Below are 18,842 nucleotides of genomic sequence, written 5' to 3'. Positions count from 1 at the left end.
CAGTCAATCAATAAATAAATCTTTAAAAAAAAAAATACACTGTATGATCAGTGAACCTGTCAGTTGTAATGGGAAGAATATGTAACAAGTAACTGTGTCACTCACTTGTGATTTTTATCTTTAATAAATTCAGCCATGTGTAGTGTGATAAGATTAACTCTTTACACGTTTAAGGTAATGCTATAAAGTTAAAAACTGAAAAAAAAAATTGAATGTTAAAGCAAAAATAAAGATTTATTATTGTGGGGTTTACAACTCATATAGAAGTAACATACAACAAACAATAGCATAGGACTTCCCTGGTGGTGCAGTGGTTAAGAATCCGCCTGCCAATGCGGGGAACACAGGTTCAAGCCCCGGTCCGGGAAGATCCCACATGCCGCAGAGCAACTAAGCCCGTGCGCCACAACTACTGAGCCTGCGCGCTAGAGCCCGTGAGCCACAACTACGGAGCCCGCATGCCACAACTACTGAAGCCATGCACCTAAAGCCCATGCTCCGCAACAAGAGAAGCCACCGCAATGAGAAGCCCGCGCACCGCAACGAAGAGTAGCCCCTGCTCACTGCAACTAGAGAAAGTCTGCGAGCAGCAACAAAGACCCAATGCAGCCAAAAATAAATGAATAAATAAAATATAAAAAAAAAAAAGTTACTTGAGAATCAGCTGGTACAAGAAGAACACTCTGACCCTTTGCTCCCCTGAAAGCAGGAAACAAAGCTCCCATGGGGAGGCATCCTCCCTATGCCAGGAGAAAGGAGGGCAACATGATCCCTGGAGATAGGGAATTTAAGGCTGAGAAAGCTGCATAAACAAACTTTGTTACTTCTTCATTAACTTGCTAGCCCAAGCAAAAACCCCTTTCTTTCCTCAAATCTTCATAAATTACTGATTCTTTGTCTAAAAAGGTATATAAACAGCCTGCTTTGGTCAATTCTTAGATCCTATACTTATAGGACTTCCATATGTACAAAATTAAATTTGTTTTTCTCATGTTAATCTGTCAATCAGATTATTAGACCACCGAGAAGAACCCAGAAGAGGAAAATTTTTCCTTCCCTGCAAACTCTTCCAGGAAATGGAAGAGAAAGGAACACTTCCCAGCTCATTCCCTGAGGCCAGCATTACCCTGATACAAAAACCAAAGACACTGGACTTCCCTGGTGGCACAGTGGTTAAGAATCTGCCTACCAATGTAGGGGACACGGGTTCGAGCCCTGGTCTGGGAAGATCCCACATGCCTCGGAGCAACTAAGCCCGTGAGCCACAACTACTGAGCCCCCATGCTACAACTACTGAAGCCTGCGCACCTAGGGCCCGTGCTCCACAAGAGAAGCCACCGCAATGAGAAGCCCGTGCACCACAACAAAGAGTGGGCCCCACTCGCCGCTTCTAGAGAAAGTCCGTGCGCAGCAAGACCCAACGCAGTCATAAATAAATAAATAAATAAATAATACAAATAAATAAAAAAAAAAACAAAGATATTCAGTAAGCAAACTACAGACCAATATCCCTCATGAACTTAGACACAAAAGTTTGTTCAAAAATTTCAAATTCAATGACCTAAGCTTCCACCTTAAGAAACTAGAAAAAGAGCAAATATCCAAATTATGCAGAAAAAAAGCAAATAATAACTAGCAGAAATAAACTAAACAGAAAACAGGAAAATAAAAAGAGAGAAAAGTCAATGAAACCAAAACCTGGTTCTTTGAGCTGAACAATCAAACTGATAAGCCCCTGGCCAAACTGACCCAGAAAAAGAGAAGACACAAATTACCAGTATCAGGAACAAAAAAGAGGCTATAACTACCAGGATATTAAAGGGATAAAGGAATATTATGAATTCAACAAGACAGATGAAATGGGCAAACTCCTTACACACACTACTGAAGCTCACTCAAAAGGAGATAACTTGGGGAATTCCCTGGTGGTCCAGAGGTTAGGACTCCGCACTTCCACTGCAGGGGGCACGGGTTCAATCCCTGGTTGGGGAACTAAGATCTCTCAAGCTAAGATCCCGCAAGCCATGTGGGGTGCGGTCAAGGAAAAAAAAGGAGATAACCTGAATGAAGAGAAAATAGGCCATCAAAATGGCCACATCATGAAACAGATAATTCTAAACATGGGTATTATCTTCTCATCATACAATTACGATCACATCCCAGATTTATAATCTCCTAGCCCTTAAGAGAGATGGTCTGGAAGCCTAGAAATTCAGCTTCTAGTCTTATCCTTGAAAGACAAGGGGCCAAATCATAGCTGATAGTCTAATTCTGATTCCAACCAAACTGCAATAGTGAGCCAGAAAAGATTTACCCTTTGAGGCTGGGCAGATTCTCCAGAAGGTACTCAACTTTGTGATGAGGCTCTAGGATGCATAAAGTAGGATTTAAAACAAAATTTCTACTGCTGGAATTCCCATTAAATTCATCTTGAGACACAAACCGTTCTAATACAAAGGGAAGGCATCTGTAATAGACAACATTTTCTCAGAGATCAGTGTAATTTCTTTTAGGTTATCTTCACACCAACTCATCACCACCTCCCCCTCACTAGACGTTTCCTAATTTAGTTGGTTAAACTAAGTACTGTGAACTTAGGCATTTCAACTTGAGAAGACCCTGTTATACCAACAAACAACGGCTGAACAGCTCTTCTAAAAGTATTAACCATGGTATTTTTCTTATTTAAGACAAAGGCTTTGCTAAAAATAACAGCTCCTAAAAAATGATGAAATGCACAAATTTCTTCTAATCCTGAAGCTTCCTTTTATCTGTCAGGTAATAGCAGATACCTTTTCTTTATACTTGTAATAAATCACCTCTACAAAAAAAAAAAATTTGAGCAGCTTGATGTCATGTTGTTCAATAACCAATAAGAGAAGCCTCAAAACCAACTTTTGCAAAGAGAGAATGCAGATGTTAGTGAGTTATTATCTAGTTATTATCTAGTACTCTTCATAGAGTTTGGAAGCTACCACAGTGATGAGAAGAGAACACAGAGGCTGGGATGACATCAGCCTCAGTTAACTGGGAACAAGCAAGACGTGAACCAGGCCAGGTAAAGCCCTGTCAGGGGTCATTCCAGCCTCTCTCCACATAAAGGTGACTGGTTTTAGACGTGCACAATGACAGAGGTGTTGGTTGAGTTCCATTGGTGTGCAAACTATTAATGTAATTAATTCAACAATTAACCAAATCCCTATGACTTGAGGACATAAAAATGGACAAATTAAAGGCAGAAGCCTACCCTGCTGTGGGAAAACAGGAATTCTCATATATGTGTTGCTGATGGAAGGGAATCTGAAACTATCTACCATTCACTTGTGGTATCCAATATACACCTACACCAGTGAGAAACTGTGCAGGCATAGATTCCTCATTGCAACTCCATGCATAAAAGACTGGAAAACATCCACACGTCCAGCGACTCAGACAGGCTGAAGACGTGGAACACCACCCTGGAATACTACATGGTAGTAAACAAGGACACAGGTCTTTGCACGCTGGCACGGAGGGAGCCGGACTGTTTGCACAATGAAAAAACAAGGCACGAGAAAGGGGGGATATAAGCCTACCTATTCCTGTTTGCTTAGTTTTGCTTAAAAAATGGGGGGGGGAGGGGGAATTCCCTGGCAGTCCAGTGGTTAAGACTCTGAGCTCTCAATGCAGGGGGCACAGGTTCGATCCCTGGTGGGGGAACCAAGATGCTGCACGCCACGTGGAGCGGCCAAACAACTCACAACCCTATCTAATGGAGGAAGCAATTTTTTCAGCATATACAGTCTTCTATCACTCTTATTTAAAGGCCTATTTCTGTAAGTGCCCTCATGAGCTCACAGCACAGCTGAGAAAAATGAGAGAGCTCAAGAGCAACCCTTGACCGTTGCCTCGAGAAGGAAGAGTCCAGAAGAGCGAGGGCAGGGGCTGCTTACTGCATCTGCGGAGTGAGCCCCGCGCCTGCCCCTGACATGCACACTCCGGACACTACCCCGCCACCTGGGCTCGTCCCCCAAGGCCCCACTGCCGGTCCAGGCCCGTCCCCCAAGGTCCACCGCCTGTCCAGGCCCGTCCCCCACGGTCCCGCCGCCCGTCCTGGCCCGTCCCCCAGGTCCCGCCGCTCCGTACCATGGTGGTCACCACCTGGCCTCACTACGATCCAACTTCCTCTCAGTCCGACGCCACGCGCCCAACTGCCGACCCGCCGCACCACACGCCGTGTCCTGATTGGCTCGCCAGCCACGCAACTGCCATTGGCTCCGAGCACTTTGGGGGCGGACCCCAGGCCAGGACCCCAATGGCGATTGGCCGGTTCCTGAAAGGGCGAACTCGCTTTTGATTGGTCGTCACTTTGGGCGGGAAATGGCGACCGGAAGGTCTCGTGCTGCGTTGGCTGGAAGCTGCGGGCTGATCCCTGGTCGCTGGGGGCTGACACCTGGTCGCTGCGGGTGAGGGAGGCTCCATAGTTTGTCTGTAAAATGCGGTCTTCCTGCAGAGCTGCGCGGGGTGTGAGAAGGGACAGGGCTGGTAACTGAAAGGGATTTGCGGACTTGGCAGATACCTGGAAAGACTATTCGGTTAGCAGCCTGTTACTGGTGCAGACGTCAGTACCCCCGACTTGCGCCAGAGCATGTTGTGCCAACCACGTGATAGACTCCCAGAAGGAGGTGCTGTGAAGCTGAGGAGGGTAGTTCCGCCTTCAGGAAATGGGACTTATGCGTGGGTCTCAAAGTATCGCGAGTTTTATAAGCAGCCAAGCAGGGTGGGTGGGCAAGGCAGGCGGGGGACAGGGAGGTCCGAAAATTGCAGTGAAGGAGGTGGCTGACCGCAGCCAGACCGGGGGGCCTGGCTTTTGTGGGGTGGGGAGCCAGCTGGCAGCAGAGGCGGGTTGGCTTGGCCATTTTTAGGGGGAGGATGGGGCAGGAGACTCCACAGGTGGTTATTGCAGGAGGCCAGAGAACTACCCACCCACAGACCTTGGCGAAAGGACACAGAAATTCCCAGGTTCCCGGAAGGGGGACTGATATCCTCAGTTCACCACCTTCCCAAGATCCCCCCACTCCTGCTTCTGGTTCATGGGAGAATCTGTGTTTACACCACAGAGAAGAGCCCCTTCTTGGCTCTTCTAAGCACAACCTGAATGAGCTGGAATCTTCGTGGAGAAGGGAGGACCAAAAAGGGGTTAAATAAAGAGAATATAAATAAATACAAATTATTTATAATAATTTATAGACATACATTATATACTAATTTAAAGTAAACAAATTTAAAAACGTAGATGCAAAATGCAGGTTTCTTACCCTGCCTACCACTGCTAGGTCAACAGAGGCCTGGGGTAATGTTCATAGTAGCAGATCAAACGGTCTGGGTTTGAGCAACACACACCACCACCATGGATTCAGTGGGACTAACTTCAGCTCCACTCCTCCCTTGCTCTGGCAGATTTCAGAGAGTGCTATCTGGGGGTTAGAAGGGTTGGGCAGCTAGCTAGGGAAAAACCAGAAGCCCTCCTCTTCCCAGGGGGGTCCAACAGGATCGGTGCAAGGAACCAGGGCCACCCTTGGCCAGAGGGGCTGACAGGAAATGGGGGAGAGAATGCACCCCTGGTAAGGACTGGAACAGGTGGGGACAGACATGACTGCCATTGCCAGGGACGGGGGACATAAAGAAGGAAGAGAGACCACCACCTGGTGGTCCAGTGACTAGGACTCCATGCTTCCATTGCAGGGGACATGGGTTCTATCCCTGGTCTGGGAACTAAGATCCGCAAGCTGAGAGGCTCAGCCAAAAAGAAAAAAAAAAAAGAAGAAGGAAGAGCTGGGAAACCAGTTCATGGTGAGGAGTAATGGGGGTCATTTTGGAAAGGTAATATGCGACAACATGCTGGTGGACTTTGAACGGTGGAATTTGGGCTAAATTTGGCCCTGGGGAGAATAGCAGACTGGGGGAGGGGGCTGCCAGCATGCAGACAAGAGAGGACAAAAGCTGCAGGAGACAGACAAAAGTGGAGGAAAAGATAGCGATGACATGGGAAAAATGTAAGATTTCTTTTGCCCCAACCCCTTCCCCCCCAAAAAGCTCCTGGAAGCTGGGGAGGGCCTGGATACCTGAGATAAAGGAGCTATTTGAGCCACATCACTCGGATGCTAACAGAAAGGGGAGCTCCAGGAGGCAAAAGGACGTAGGGACATCTGGGTCACATGTGGTACGTAGTCTCAGTGACTAAGAGTAGGTGGGAGGGTAATGCCTTTACCTAAATCAAGCAATGCAGAAGGGGCCAGTTTAGGGGGAAACAATGGTCTCCCAACTTCTTAGTCTGTTCCTCTGTGTACCAACCAGAGCAACCAGAGGCTTCATCTCTCTCTGGCCACTCAGCCCTTCCTGTCCCTGGAATTCTTTCTTGCAAACAGTTTGGTGCTTTATCTTTTATTTATTTAGTTTTAAAATATTTATTTATTTATTTATTTATTTGGCTGCACCAGGTCTTGGTTGTGGCACACGGGATCTTCACTGCAGCACGCAGGATCTTTAGTTGTGGCATGCGGGATCTAGCTCCCTGACCAGGGATCGAACCTGGGCCCCCTGCATTGGGAGTGCAGAGTCTTAACCACTGGACCACCAGGGAAGTCCCTTAATCTTTTATTTTTATGACAACTTGATTCACATACCATAATACTCACCAGCTTAAAATGTACAGTTCTGTTTTTTTTGTATCCACGTAATTGTGCAACCATCACCACTATCTAATTTCAGAACATTTAATCACCCCAGAAAGAAACCCTGTACCTGTTAGCAGTCACTTCCCATCCCCCAACCCCCAACCCTCTGGAAACCATTAATCTACTCTTTGTCTCTATAGATTTGCCTATTCATGCAAATAAAATCAGACAACATGTGGTCTTTTGTAACTGGCTTTCACTTAGCATAATGTTTTCAAGATTTATCTGTATGGTATCACCACTTTATTCTTTTTTTTTTTTTTTTGGCTGCACTGCGGGACACGTGGGATCCTACCCCGACCCGTGCCCCCTGCATTGGAAACACGGAGCCTTAACCACTGGCCAGTGGTTTTCCAAAGCAGCTGCACCAACTTACCATTCCCACCAGCAGTGTACGAGGGTTCCAATTATTCCACATTGTCTTCAACACTTATTATTATCTGACTTTTTGACAACAGCCATCCTAGGGGGTGCATCGCACTGTGGTTTTGGTTTGCATTTCCCTAAAGACTACTGATGTTAAGAATCTTTCCATGTGCTTATTGGACATTTGTATGTCTTCTTTGAAGAAATGTCTATTCAGATCCTTCGTGCATTTTTAAATTGGGCTATTTATCATTTTGTTGTTGAGTTGTGAGAGTTCTTTATATATTCTAGATACAATCCCCTTATCAGATATATGATTTGCAAAATTTTTCCTGTTCTGTGGATTTTAATCTTTTCCTTTTTTTTTTTTTTTTTTGGCTGAGCCACGCAGCTTGCAGGATCTTAGTTCCCTGACCAGGGACTGAACCCTGGCCACAGCAGTAAAAGCGCCGAGTCCTAACCACTGGACCACCAGGGAATTCCCTCTTTTAACTTTCTTGGTGGTATCCATTGAACACAAAAGTTTTTAATTTTGTTTTTATTTATTTATTTTTTTGGCCACACCGTGCAGCATGCAGGATCTTAGTTCCCCAACCAGGGATCAAACCTGCGCCCCCTGCAGTGGAAGCGCTGAGTCTCAGCTGGACCGCCAGAGAAGTCCCCAGTTTTTAATTTTGATGAATTCCAATTCATCTATATTTTTCTTAGGTTGCTTGAACTTTTGGTGTCATGTTTGTGGAACCGTTACCTGAAAACTGCATTTCCCCCTTGGTGGGTATCTAACAAAAGACAACACCAAGTCAAAGAGCTGGAGAAGGAAGGATTTATTACTTGCAGCAAGTAAGGAGAACACCAGGGTTATTTCCCAAAGCAGAGTCTCTCTGACCAGCAAAATTGAGGATGACTTAAGCTGAGGGTGCATACATGTTCATGAAGGGGCTTGAGCAGAGGAGAATTCAGCCTAGAATTGTGGCAAAGGTTGACAGAGTCCAGGCTCTAGCTGATTGGATCACGAGGGTCAGAAAAAGTCAACACCGTCATTCCTTAGGTTCCAGTTAATCTGGTTCTGTCAAGAAATTATGTCTGGTTCTCTTCCTTCAGGGACCTCCTACCCTATCTGCCTACAAAACCATTGCCTAATCCACAGTCATAAAGAGTTACTCCTATGTTTTCTTGTAAGAGTTTGTTTAGAGTTTAGCTAAACTACTAGATAACATTGTTGTCTCAGGACCCATTTTGTGTGGCCAGGCAGCCTGCGGGGGGTCTTGAACTGATAATAACCCCTCCCAAGAGTGCATGCCCTAGATAACAGCCTACAGACTCACAGGTAAATAATGTAAGTTCCTGATATGAATTCCTCAACTGTCCTCCTGATAAGCATTCTCTCCCACCTCCCAGGAATGGCCCCTTGTGTGATCCTCAGATAAGCTTGCCAGAACCCCACTCTTTTTGCTTTGAACTGACCAATCCAAACTCAGCCGGAAACCCCAAAGCACTCTACCTGCAGACCCTAATAAAAGCCTGTCCCCCAGGTCCTGCCATGCTTTCTGCCTGCACTATGCCTTAGCCTCCTGGTGTGGCCCCTCACAGTGTGTGGTGTACTTCTTCCAGAACCTGTAACAAACTTCTCTCTCAATTCCTTCCTGGTCTTTTGTGGATCAGAGATTCCTCACCCAACACCCTCAGGGCTCCACTTAACAAATGTTAATTTAACAAAGTCACAACAGCATTTTTATAGTTTCAGCTCTTATATTTAGGTCTTCGGTCAATTTTGAGTTAATTTTTGTATGTCATGTGAGGTAGGGGTCCAACTTCATTCATTTATTTGCATGAGGATACCCTGTTGTTCCAGACTATTCCTTGCCCCATTGAGTCGTTTTGGCACTCTTGTCAAAAATCGACTGGCCATCAGGAGAATAAGAAGACAAGCCACAGACTAGGAGAAAATATCTGCAAAAGATGTATCTGATAAACGACTGTTACCCAAAATATACAAAGAACACTTAAAACTCAACAATAAGAAAACCAGGGCTTCCTTGGTGGCACAGTGGTTAAGAATCCTCCTGCCAATGCAGGGGACACGGGTTCAAGCCCTGGTCCGGGAAGATCCCACATGACACGGAGCAACTAAGCCTGTGCGCCAAAACTACTGAGCCTGCACTCTAGAGCCCGTGTGCCACAACTACTGAAGCCCCCGTGCCTAGAGCCTGTGCTCCGCAACAAGAGAAGCCACCGCAATGAGAAGACTGTATACCACAACGAAGAGTAGCCCCCGTTCGCCACAACCAGAGAAAAGCCCGTGCGCAGCAACGAAGACCCAACACAGCCAAAAATAAAATAAATAAGTTAAAAAAAAAGAAAAGAAAACCAACAACCCAATTAAAAATGGGCAAAAGATCTGAACAGACACCTCACCAAAGAAGATATACAAATGGCAAATAAGAATATCAAAAGATGTTCAACATCATATGTCCTTAGAGAATTGCAAATTAAAACAACAGTGAGAGGGCTTCCCTGGTGGTGCAGTGGTTGAGAATTTGCCTGCCAATGCAGGGGACACGGGTTCGAGCCCTGGTCTGGGAAGATCCCACATGCCGCGGAGCAACTAGGCCCGTGAGCCACAACTACTGAGCCTGCGCATCTGGAGCCTGTGCTCCACAACAAAAGAGGCCGCGATAGTGAGAGGCCCGTGCACCGCGATGAAGAGTGGCCCCCACTCGCCACAACTAGAGAAAGCCCTCGCACAGAAACGAAGACCCAACACAGCCAAAAATAAATAAATAAATAAATAAATTTTAAAAAACCAAAAAAAACAAAACAACAGTGAGATACCACAACACACCTATTAGAATGGCCAAAATCCAATACATTGACAACAACAAATGCTGGTGAGGATGTGGAGCAACAGGAACTCTCAGTCAGTGCTGGTGGGAACACAGAACATTCTGGTGGGCTACCTTGGAAGACAGTTTGGTGATTTTTCACAAAACTAAACATATTCTTATCATATGATTCAGTAATCACACTCCTTGGTATTCACCCAAAAGAGTTGAAAACTTACTTCTGCACAAAAACCTGCACATGGATGTTTATAGCAGATTTATTCATACTTACCAAACTTGGAAGCAACCAAAATGTCCTTCAGGGGAATTCCCTGGTGGTCCAGTGGTTAGGACTCCACACTCTCACTGCCGAGGGCCTCAGTTCAATCCCTGGTTGGGGAACTAAAATCCCACAAGCTGCTCAGCACGGCCAAAAAAAAAAAAATGTCCTTCAGTAGGTGAATGGGTAAATAAACTGTTGTACATCCAGACAAGAAATATTAGCACTAAAAAGAAATGAGCTATCAAGCCATGAAAAGACATACGACCAAAAAAAAAAAAAAAAAAAGGACATAAGACAACCTTAAACTCATAAACTCATATCTGAAAAGGTTACATACTGTATGATTCCAACTGCATGACATTCTGGAAAAGGCAAAACTGTGGAGCCAATAAAAAGATCAGTGGTTGCCAGAGGTTAGTGGGGAAGGAGGGATGAATAGGTGACGCACAGAGGATTTTTACAGTGCTGAAACAATTCTGCATGATACTGTAATGGTGTATATGTGTCATTATACATTCTTCAAAACCCATAGCATGTACATGACCGAGAGTGAACCCTGATGTAAACTGTGGACTGGAGGTGATAATAATGTGTCAATGTAGGTTCATCGATTACACCCAGTGTACCAATCTGGCAGAGGATGTTGATAGTGGAGGAGGCTGTGCATGTGTAGGGGCGGGGGTATGTGGGAACTCCACCTTTTGTTTAATTTTCCTGCAAACTTAAAACTGCTCTAAAAAATAAAGTCTATTTTTTTAAATCAAAAGGCCATAAACTGGCCATAAATTTAAATTGGCTATAAATTTTTAAAAGTTAACTGGACAGGGCTTCCGTGGTGGCTCAGTGGTTAAGAATCCACCTGCTAATGCAGGGGACACGGGTTCGAGCCCTGGTCCGGGAAGATCCCACATGCTGCAGAGCAACTAAGCCCGTGCGCCACAACTACTGAGCCTGTGCTCTAGAGCCCACAAGCCACAACTACTGAGCCTGGGTGCCACAACTACTGAAGCCTGCGTGCCTAGAGCCTGTGCTCTGCAATGAGAAGCCACTGCAATGAGAAGCCCGCGCACCGCAATAAAGACCCAATGCAGCCAAAAATAAATAAATAAATTTATTTTAAAAAAAGTTAACTGGACATATTTTTGGACTCTCAATTCTATTTCACTGATCTATAGGTCTATCCTTATTTCAATAACACACTTTTTTTGTTTTAATATTTATTTATTTGGCTGCACCGGGTCTTAGTTGCAACACATGGGATCTCCATTGCTGCGTGCAGGATCTTCGTTGTGGCATGCGGGATCTTTTGGTCCCGGCGTGCAGAATCTTTAGTTGCGGCATGTGGGATCTAGTTCTGTGACCAGGGATCGAACCCAGGCCCCCTGCATTGGGAGTGTGGAGTCTTAGCCACTGGGCCACCAGGGAAGTCCCTGTAACACACTGTCTTGATGACTGTAGCTTTGTAGTCAGTTTAGAAATAAGGAAGTGTGAGTCCTCCAACTTTGTTCATTTTCAAAATTGTTTTGGCTATTCTGGGTCCCTTGCATCTCCATATGATCTTTAGGATCAGCTTGATAATTTCTGCAAAATAGGCAGTTGGGATCTTGATAGGGATTGCAATGAATATGCAGACCAATCTGGGGAATATACTGCCATCTTGACCATATGAAGTCTTCTAGTCCATGAACATGGGTTGTGTTTCCACTTGTTTAGGTCTTCTTTAATTTTTTTCAATGATGTTTAGTACATTTCCATGTACAAGTCTTGCATTTCTTTTGTTAAATTTATTCTAAGTATGTTTAAAAATAAATTTATTCTTTTTGATGCTATGTAAGCAGAATTGTTTTCTTAATTTCATTTCTGAATAGTTCATTGCTAGTGTATAGAAATGTAATTGATTTTTATTTATTTATTTATTTATTTATTTATGGCTGTGTTGAGTCTTCGTTGCTGTACGCGGGCTTTCTCTGGTTGCGGTGAGCGGGGGCTACTCTTCGTTGCAGTGCGCGGCTTCTCATTGCGGTGGCTTCTCTCATTGCGGAGCATGGGCTCTAGGCACGCAGGCTTCAGTAGCTGTGGCACGCAGGCTCAGTAGTTGTGGCTCGCGGGCTCTAGAGCACAGGCTCAGTAGTTGTGGCACACGGGCTTAGTTGCTCTGTGGCATGCGGGATTTTCCCAGACCAGGGATCGAACCCGTGTCTCCTGCATTGGCAGGCAGATTCTTAACCACTGTGCCACCAGGGAAGTCCCTGTAATTGATTTTTTTATATCAATCTTCAATCCTGTACCTTTGCTAAACTTGCTTATTAGTTGTAATATTTGTGTGTGTGTGAATTCTTTAGGATTTTCTATACATAGGGTCATGTCATCTGTGACTAGAGACAGTTTTCCTTCTTCCTATCTGGATTCCTTTTATTTCATTTTCTCACCAAATTGCCATGGCTAGAACCTCCAGTAAAATGTTGAATACAAGTGGTATTCAACATTCAATACAAGTGAGAGCGTACATCCTTATGTTCCTGATGGGAAGGGGACGCTTTCAGTCTTTCACCATTAAGTATAGCAGCCGAAGGTTTTTCATAGATGGTCTTTATCAGGTTGAGGACAGTCCTTCGATTCCTAGTTTGTTGAATATTTTTTCTGTCTGTTGAGATGATCATGTGGTTTTCGTCCTTTATTAGTATGGTGTATTACATTGATTGATTTTATTTTATTTATTTATTTATTTATTTGGTTGCACCAGGTCTTAGTTGAGGCTCCCGGGCTCCCTAGTTGTGGTATGCGAACTCTTAGTTGCGGCATGCATGTGGGATCTAGTTCCCTGACCAGGGATTGAACCCAGGCCCCCTGCATTGGGAGCACGGAGTCTTGTCCACTGTGCCACCAGGGAAGTCCCTACATTGATTGATTTTCATATGTTAAATCAATTTTGCATTCCTGGGATAAATCTCACTTGCTCCTTTTTATACTTTCCTGGATTCGATTTGCTAGTATTTTGTTGATAAATTCTGTGTCTATATTCTCTCTCTCTCTCTCTCTCTCTTTGTTTTTTGACCGAGCCCACAGCATGCGAAACCTTAGTTCCCCTACCAGGGATCGAACCCATGCCCCCTGCAGGAAGCACAGAGTCCTAACCACTGGATGGCCAGGGAATTCCCATCTATATTCTTTTTAATACGTTTATTTATTTTTATTTTTGGCTGTGTTGGGTCTTCGTTGCTGCTCATGGGCTTTCTCTAGTTGAGGCAAGCGGGGGCTACTCTTCGTGCAGTGCGCGGGCTTCTCATTGTCATGGCTTCTCTTGTTGCAGAGCATCGGCTCTAGAGCACACGCTCAGTAGTTATGGCGCACGGGCTTATCTGCTCCGCGGCATGTGGGATCTTCCTGGGCCAGGGATCAAACCCGTGTCCCCTGCATTGGCAGGCGGATTCTTAACCATCGTGCCACCAGGGAAGCCCCCCATCTATATTCTTAAGGGATATTGATCTGTACTTTTCTTGTGATGTCTTTGTTGGGTTTGGTGTCAGGATAGTCCTGGCCTTGTAGAACGAGTTGGGAAGTGTTCCCTCCTTCTTCTTCATTTTTTGGTGCTTTATTTTCACTGCATCCTCCTGGTGCTCCTCTGTGTAACTGCCTTGCTCACAGGGGTCCCAGCCATACCCTTGGAAGTTTACAGTTCACTGCGTCAATTGCGCTTGGCGTCAAATATCCATTGGGTGTTAGTGCCTATGGTAAGAGCGTTTCTCTGGGTAGATACAAAGTCAGTGCCATGAAGCACTGCACACCACCTCTCAAGGGGTCATCGGTAAGGCCTCTCGGGACCTCCTGTTACAAAACTGCCCAACCCTCTTGGTTTGAAATGCATTTTTCTGGATTTTTGTGGAGGCATTTCAGAACAAGGAACACCTGCTCAGTTCTGTTGAGGCCACATGGGAGAAAAGCGAGGGGGACTTCTTCCCTGCAGGAAGTGGGACCCCATCTGAAAAGCTCCTCAAGACATTATCAGCCAAATAACAGAAGGGAGCAAGGGGGCTGGCTAAGGCAGAGTGCTCCAAGTGGCACCATCTTACCAGGGAGTCCACCATCCTGTCACGAGCCCACTGAACCAGACAGGTGGCAGGTGCCCTTAAAATCCTATTCCACAAACCACATATAAACCTGAGAACACGTACAAAGTTCTGGGAGAAAAGGCTATCCATTTTGGTTTTGGTTTGCTTGGATGGATTGTCATCATTCTGCTGTGAACAAGTAAACACCCTGTCACACCCACCTTTTCATTTTCAAAGAAGTGGCAAGAGCAGGACAAAGACCCCTCAGTCCCAGGAATAAACATGCCTTGTCACGTGATGGGACGCGGGGACTGTCCATGATGTAGGGCCAGGCATGGTGTAGGTGCTCAGTACACCGTGCCTCTCACTGACATCCATGAGTGGGGGGCTGCTGTGGGGTCCCCCAGGGTCCTCCTGGCCTGATGCAGGTGCTCCTTGGCTAGGAGGGGCCCGAGGGGCATCCTGGGCTAGAGGGCTGTGCGTTGTCTCCAGGAGACTGCTTCCTCTTTTGGGGACATTGTCTGTAACAAGAAGCTCAGAACAGCCAGCGTGCATTCTGCCAATTCACAGGACATTCCTAAGCCGGGCACTCTTTCGTCAATGTGTGAGGTGGCTTCCTGCCATCCCACTGTGCGGGGGAGGTCAGGACTGTCCAGGGCCACTCAGCCAGACCTCTACCCTCAGCTTACCACGGCCTGCCTGACTCCTGCGCCCCCACACCCCCAGAGTTGGGGGTGGCTGGATGGTGCCCAGCGGGGTGGAGTGCACATGTGGGGAGGAGGGATCAAGGAGGGTGTCTGCCCCAGTGGAACGCGGGTGGGCTCCAGACCCCCACCCCCAGACCTGGACCTTAACCTGCACCTGGCTGCGAGGCCACTCTGGTGGCCTGGGCTTCCTTATCTGTGAAGCAGACACAGTGATAGGGCATCCCTAGGACCTGGTGAGTTAAGAGGGGGTGGGCTACCTGGGTGTTTGTGACAGCGAGGTGGGGCCCGGTGCTGGGTCTGGTGCCCTGGGGGTTGGGGCGGGCTCTGTGCGCAGACCTCACCCGCAGGCGGGGCAGGCTCAGCGCGCAGAGCGGCAGCGACGGCAGCGGCGACAGTAGGTGGGTCGCAGAGTCCTGCGGAAACAGATTCAGGCCCAGGAGGAGGCGAAGGCTCAGGTACCTGGGGACAGGGTGAGGCGAAACTGGCTCCAGGGGCGGCGGCGGCATGTTGGGGCCGGCAGTGCAGCGCCGAGCCCGGGGATCCGGCGCCACGCCCAGGGCGCCCCGGCTCACCTCAGGTGCGCTGTTCCTCCAGTCCGGCGGGGCGGGGAAGGGGGGAACCGCGATGTCTGGGGCCAGGTGGCCGCCTGGGCTACGCCCAGGGCTGCAGCTCTGCTCCTGTTCCGCGTCCTGGAGGCCTGGCCCAGCTCCCGGGAAGCCTCGGGTTTCCACCTCGCTCTGGGATCCCAGATCACAGAGGCTTGGCTCCCAGCCATGCTCCCTGGGGCTGCCCCCTCCTCACCCTCAGGGTCCACCCCCACCCCCACCCCCACCAACAGGCCCAGATTCGGCTCCACCATGGAGCCCCTGAGGCAGAGAGGGCCTCCCACCCACCCCTGTCCCAGCCCTGCCCTCCAGCAAGCCAGTGTTAAGCGCGCTCACTACCCCTGGGTGGGATCAGAGGGAGAATGGAAGGCTGGGCAGCCTGTCACTCCCCTCTGGCCCTGGTAGGTGCCAGCAGCCGGCTTGGTGCTCCTCTCAGCTGCCTGCAATGGCTTCAGGACTGCCCAGCACTGCCGGCCTGGCGCGCTTCTGCCAGAAGCTGAAACGGCTGAAGCCGCTGGAGGAGGCCACCATGGAGACATCGCTGCAGCGCTGCCTGTCCGCACTGGACCTAACCCTGCTGGGAGTGGGGGCCATGGTGGGCTCAGGCCTCTATGTGCTCACCGGCACCGTGGCCAAGGAGATAACCGGCCCGGCCGTGACCGTGTCCTTCACTGTGGCCGCCGTGGCCTCCCTGCTGGCGGCCCTGTGTTACGCGGAGTTTGGGGCACGCGTGCCCCGCACAGGCTCTGCCTACCTGTTCACCTACGTGTCCATGGGCGAGCTGTGGGCCTTCCTCATCGGCTGGAACCTGGTGCTCGAGTACGTCATAGCTGGTGCTGCTGTGGCCCGCGCCTGGAGCGGCTACCTGGACGCCATGTTCGACCACCACATCCGCAACTTCACCGAGGCCCATGTGGGCATCTGGCAGGTGCCCCTCCTGGCCAGATATCCTGACTTCCTGGCTGCCGGCATCCTACTTTTGGCCTCCACCTTCGTCTCCTGCGGAGCCCGTGTCTCCTCCTGGCTCAACCACACCTTATCTGCCATCAGCATGGTCGTCATCCTCTTCATCATCATCCTGGGGTTCGTCCTCGCCCGCTCACACAACTGGGGCAAGGAGGAGGGCGGCTTTGCGCCCTTCGGCTTCTCCGGTATCATGTCCGGCACCGCGACCTGCTTCTACGCCTTTGTGGGCTTTGACGTCATTGCCGCCTCTAGTGAGGAGGCCCGGAACCCGAAGCGAGCCGTGCCCCTGGCCATTGCCATCTCGCTTGGCCTCGCGGCCAGCGCCTACATCCTGGTCTCCACTGTGCTCACCCTCATGGTGCCCTGGCACAGCCTGGACCCTAATTCAGCGCTCGCTGACGCCTTCTACCAGCGGGGCTACAGCTGGGCTGGCTACCTCGTGGCGACTGGCTCCATCTGCGGTAAGTGGGGTCCTGCCCTGGCCTCCTGGGGAACACATCTCCAGCTGGGCCTCAGTTTTCCCAGTTGTATAATGGACGTGGGAAAGGGCTAATTATTAGACTCCACCCAGGCTTGTTAGCAGAGACCTACTCACCCCGCTCCCCGTTGTACATGGTATGTCGGTCTGGGCGTTTGCTTCCGTGTCCTTTCCTGGACAGAGGTACTCAGCCTTCACCAGATTCCCCAATGGCCTGTGACCTAAACTGAGGTGTCCCACTCCTGGGTTGGGGGAGTGACAATCCTGCACCCCACAGGCACTCAGGCTCACCCTGAGAACCCAGACAGACTCATGCGCATGCTCCCGAGGTGCCCCAGCCATGGCCCCTGGGGTGCCTATGTGCCGTGCTGACCAGCCCCCGCCCTCTGCTGCAGCCATGACCACTGTCCTGCTCAACGGTCTCTTCTGCCTTCCCCGCATCATCTACGCCATGGCCGCCGATGGGCTCTTCTTCCAGGCGTTTGCCTACGTGCACCCCCGGACACAGGTGCCTCTGGTAGGCATCCTGGTGTTCGGGGTTCTCACGGCTTTGGTGGCGCTGCTGCTGGACCTCGAGGCATTGGTCCAGTTCCTGTCCATCGGCACACTGCTGGCCTACAGCTTCGTGGCCATCAGCATTATCGTGCTGCGATTCCAGAAGGCCCCTCTGTCCAGTTCCCCAAGCCCAGCCAGCCCCCGCCCTGCGGCCAAGGAGTACAACTCCTTCTCAGACCACATAGAGCTGGTGGGCACCGAGCAGGTTCCAGCCCCCGAGCCTGGGCAGCTGCGGCCAGCCCTGAGGCCCTACTTGGGCTTCCTGGATAGGTGCAGCCCTGGAGTGGCCGTGGCTTCAGCGATCTGCGTCCTGGTGGCCTCAGCCATCACCCTGGGCTGCGTGCTGATCTTCGGACACTCAGCCCTGCACCTCCCTCGCTGGGGCTACATCCTGCTGCTTCTGCTCTGCGGCATCATGTTTCTGCTCAGTCTCCTTGTCCTGGGGGCCCACCAGCAGCAACGCCAGCAGGACACCTTCCAGGTACCTCCCTCCACTCCCAACACCCACTTGCTGTCAGCCCACCAGCTCCCTTCTCCCCCGCGTCCTCCGCTGCAGCGAGATGACCACGGCTCACAGGCTGGGGAGGCAGCATGCACATCCACCTGTGTCCGCGAGCGGGCCCTGGTCTCCAGAATCTCCAGAGGCAGAGAAAGGCTCTGAGGCCTCTAGAGCAGTTGGGCCCTGGGCCAGCAGCCTCCCCTGCAGCCCAGCCCAGCCCTACCCTTGCCCCTTCAGATCCCCATGGTGCCCCTGATTCCAGCCCTGAGCATTCTCCTCAACATCTGCCTCATGCTGAAGCTGAGCTACCTGACCTGGGTGCGCTTCTCCATCTGGCTGCTGATCGGTGAGTGGGGGGCCAGGCTGGTGTCCTGGGCCGGCTGCAGAAGGAGGGTGAGGAGGGCGAGCAGGGCTGGGACCTGCCGTTCATGCTTGCGCCACCCCTGCAGGACTCTTGGTATATTTCGGCTACGGCATCTGGCACAGCAAGGAGAACCAGCGGGAGCTGCCGGGGGTGACCATCACATGCTATGTGGTTTTCCCTAGTGGCAGCCTGGAGGAGACAGTGCAGGTCGTGCAGCCCCCCAGCCAGGCGCCAGCCCAGGAGCCCAGCAGTCCATGAGAGCTGCCTGCCCTCCATCCAAGGCAGCTCCGGTTTGCGGGCCTGCCCACGCTAGGGGGTCCTTTGGACTGTAGTTCAGGGGCCGAGCTTCGAGTCTTTGGAGCCGGTGTGGCCAGCGCTGGTGTGGTGGACTCTTTGCGCAGTGCCTTCCAGTTTATGACCAACTCCAGGAAC

At 49.6% G+C, this 18,842-nt stretch overlaps 1 protein-coding gene, 1 non-coding gene and 1 pseudogene across 4 annotated transcripts in view; 1 reads left to right on the top strand and 2 right to left on the bottom strand.

Annotated features, from left to right (window-relative positions):
• Positions 1-15,802, bottom strand: part of LOC133075147 (tubulin alpha-3 chain-like) — a 23,615-nt pseudogene extending 7,813 nt beyond the window's left edge.
• The window catches only part of SLC7A4 (solute carrier family 7 member 4), a 27,896-nt gene extending 9,054 nt beyond the window's left edge, over positions 1-18,842 (top strand). For 2 of the 3 annotated variants that reach the window (XM_061170527.1, XM_061170528.1), the window contains exons 2-5: positions 15,954-16,975; positions 17,388-18,028; positions 18,284-18,392; positions 18,496-18,842. In XM_061170527.1, coding sequence (XP_061026510.1) covers positions 15,994-16,975; positions 17,388-18,028; positions 18,284-18,392; positions 18,496-18,668 — 1,905 coding nt within the window. In that variant the 5' untranslated portion in view covers positions 15,954-15,993 and the 3' untranslated portion in view covers positions 18,669-18,842. Of the gene's footprint in view, positions 1-15,314; positions 15,399-15,953; positions 16,976-17,387; positions 18,029-18,283; positions 18,393-18,495 lie in introns of those variants that run through there. The other variant, XM_061170529.1, reaches the window with a different exon arrangement.
• TRNAG-CCC (transfer RNA glycine (anticodon CCC)) lies at positions 6,550-6,622 on the bottom strand. The gene has a single exon. It is a non-coding gene; the product is annotated as a tRNA-Gly (tRNA).

The sequence above is a fragment of the Eubalaena glacialis genome, chromosome 15 (assembly GCF_028564815.1).
Source record: "Eubalaena glacialis isolate mEubGla1 chromosome 15, mEubGla1.1.hap2.+ XY, whole genome shotgun sequence".
Taxonomy (NCBI): domain Eukaryota; kingdom Metazoa; phylum Chordata; class Mammalia; order Artiodactyla; family Balaenidae; genus Eubalaena; species Eubalaena glacialis.
This window is presented reverse-complemented; position numbering and strand designations above follow the sequence as displayed.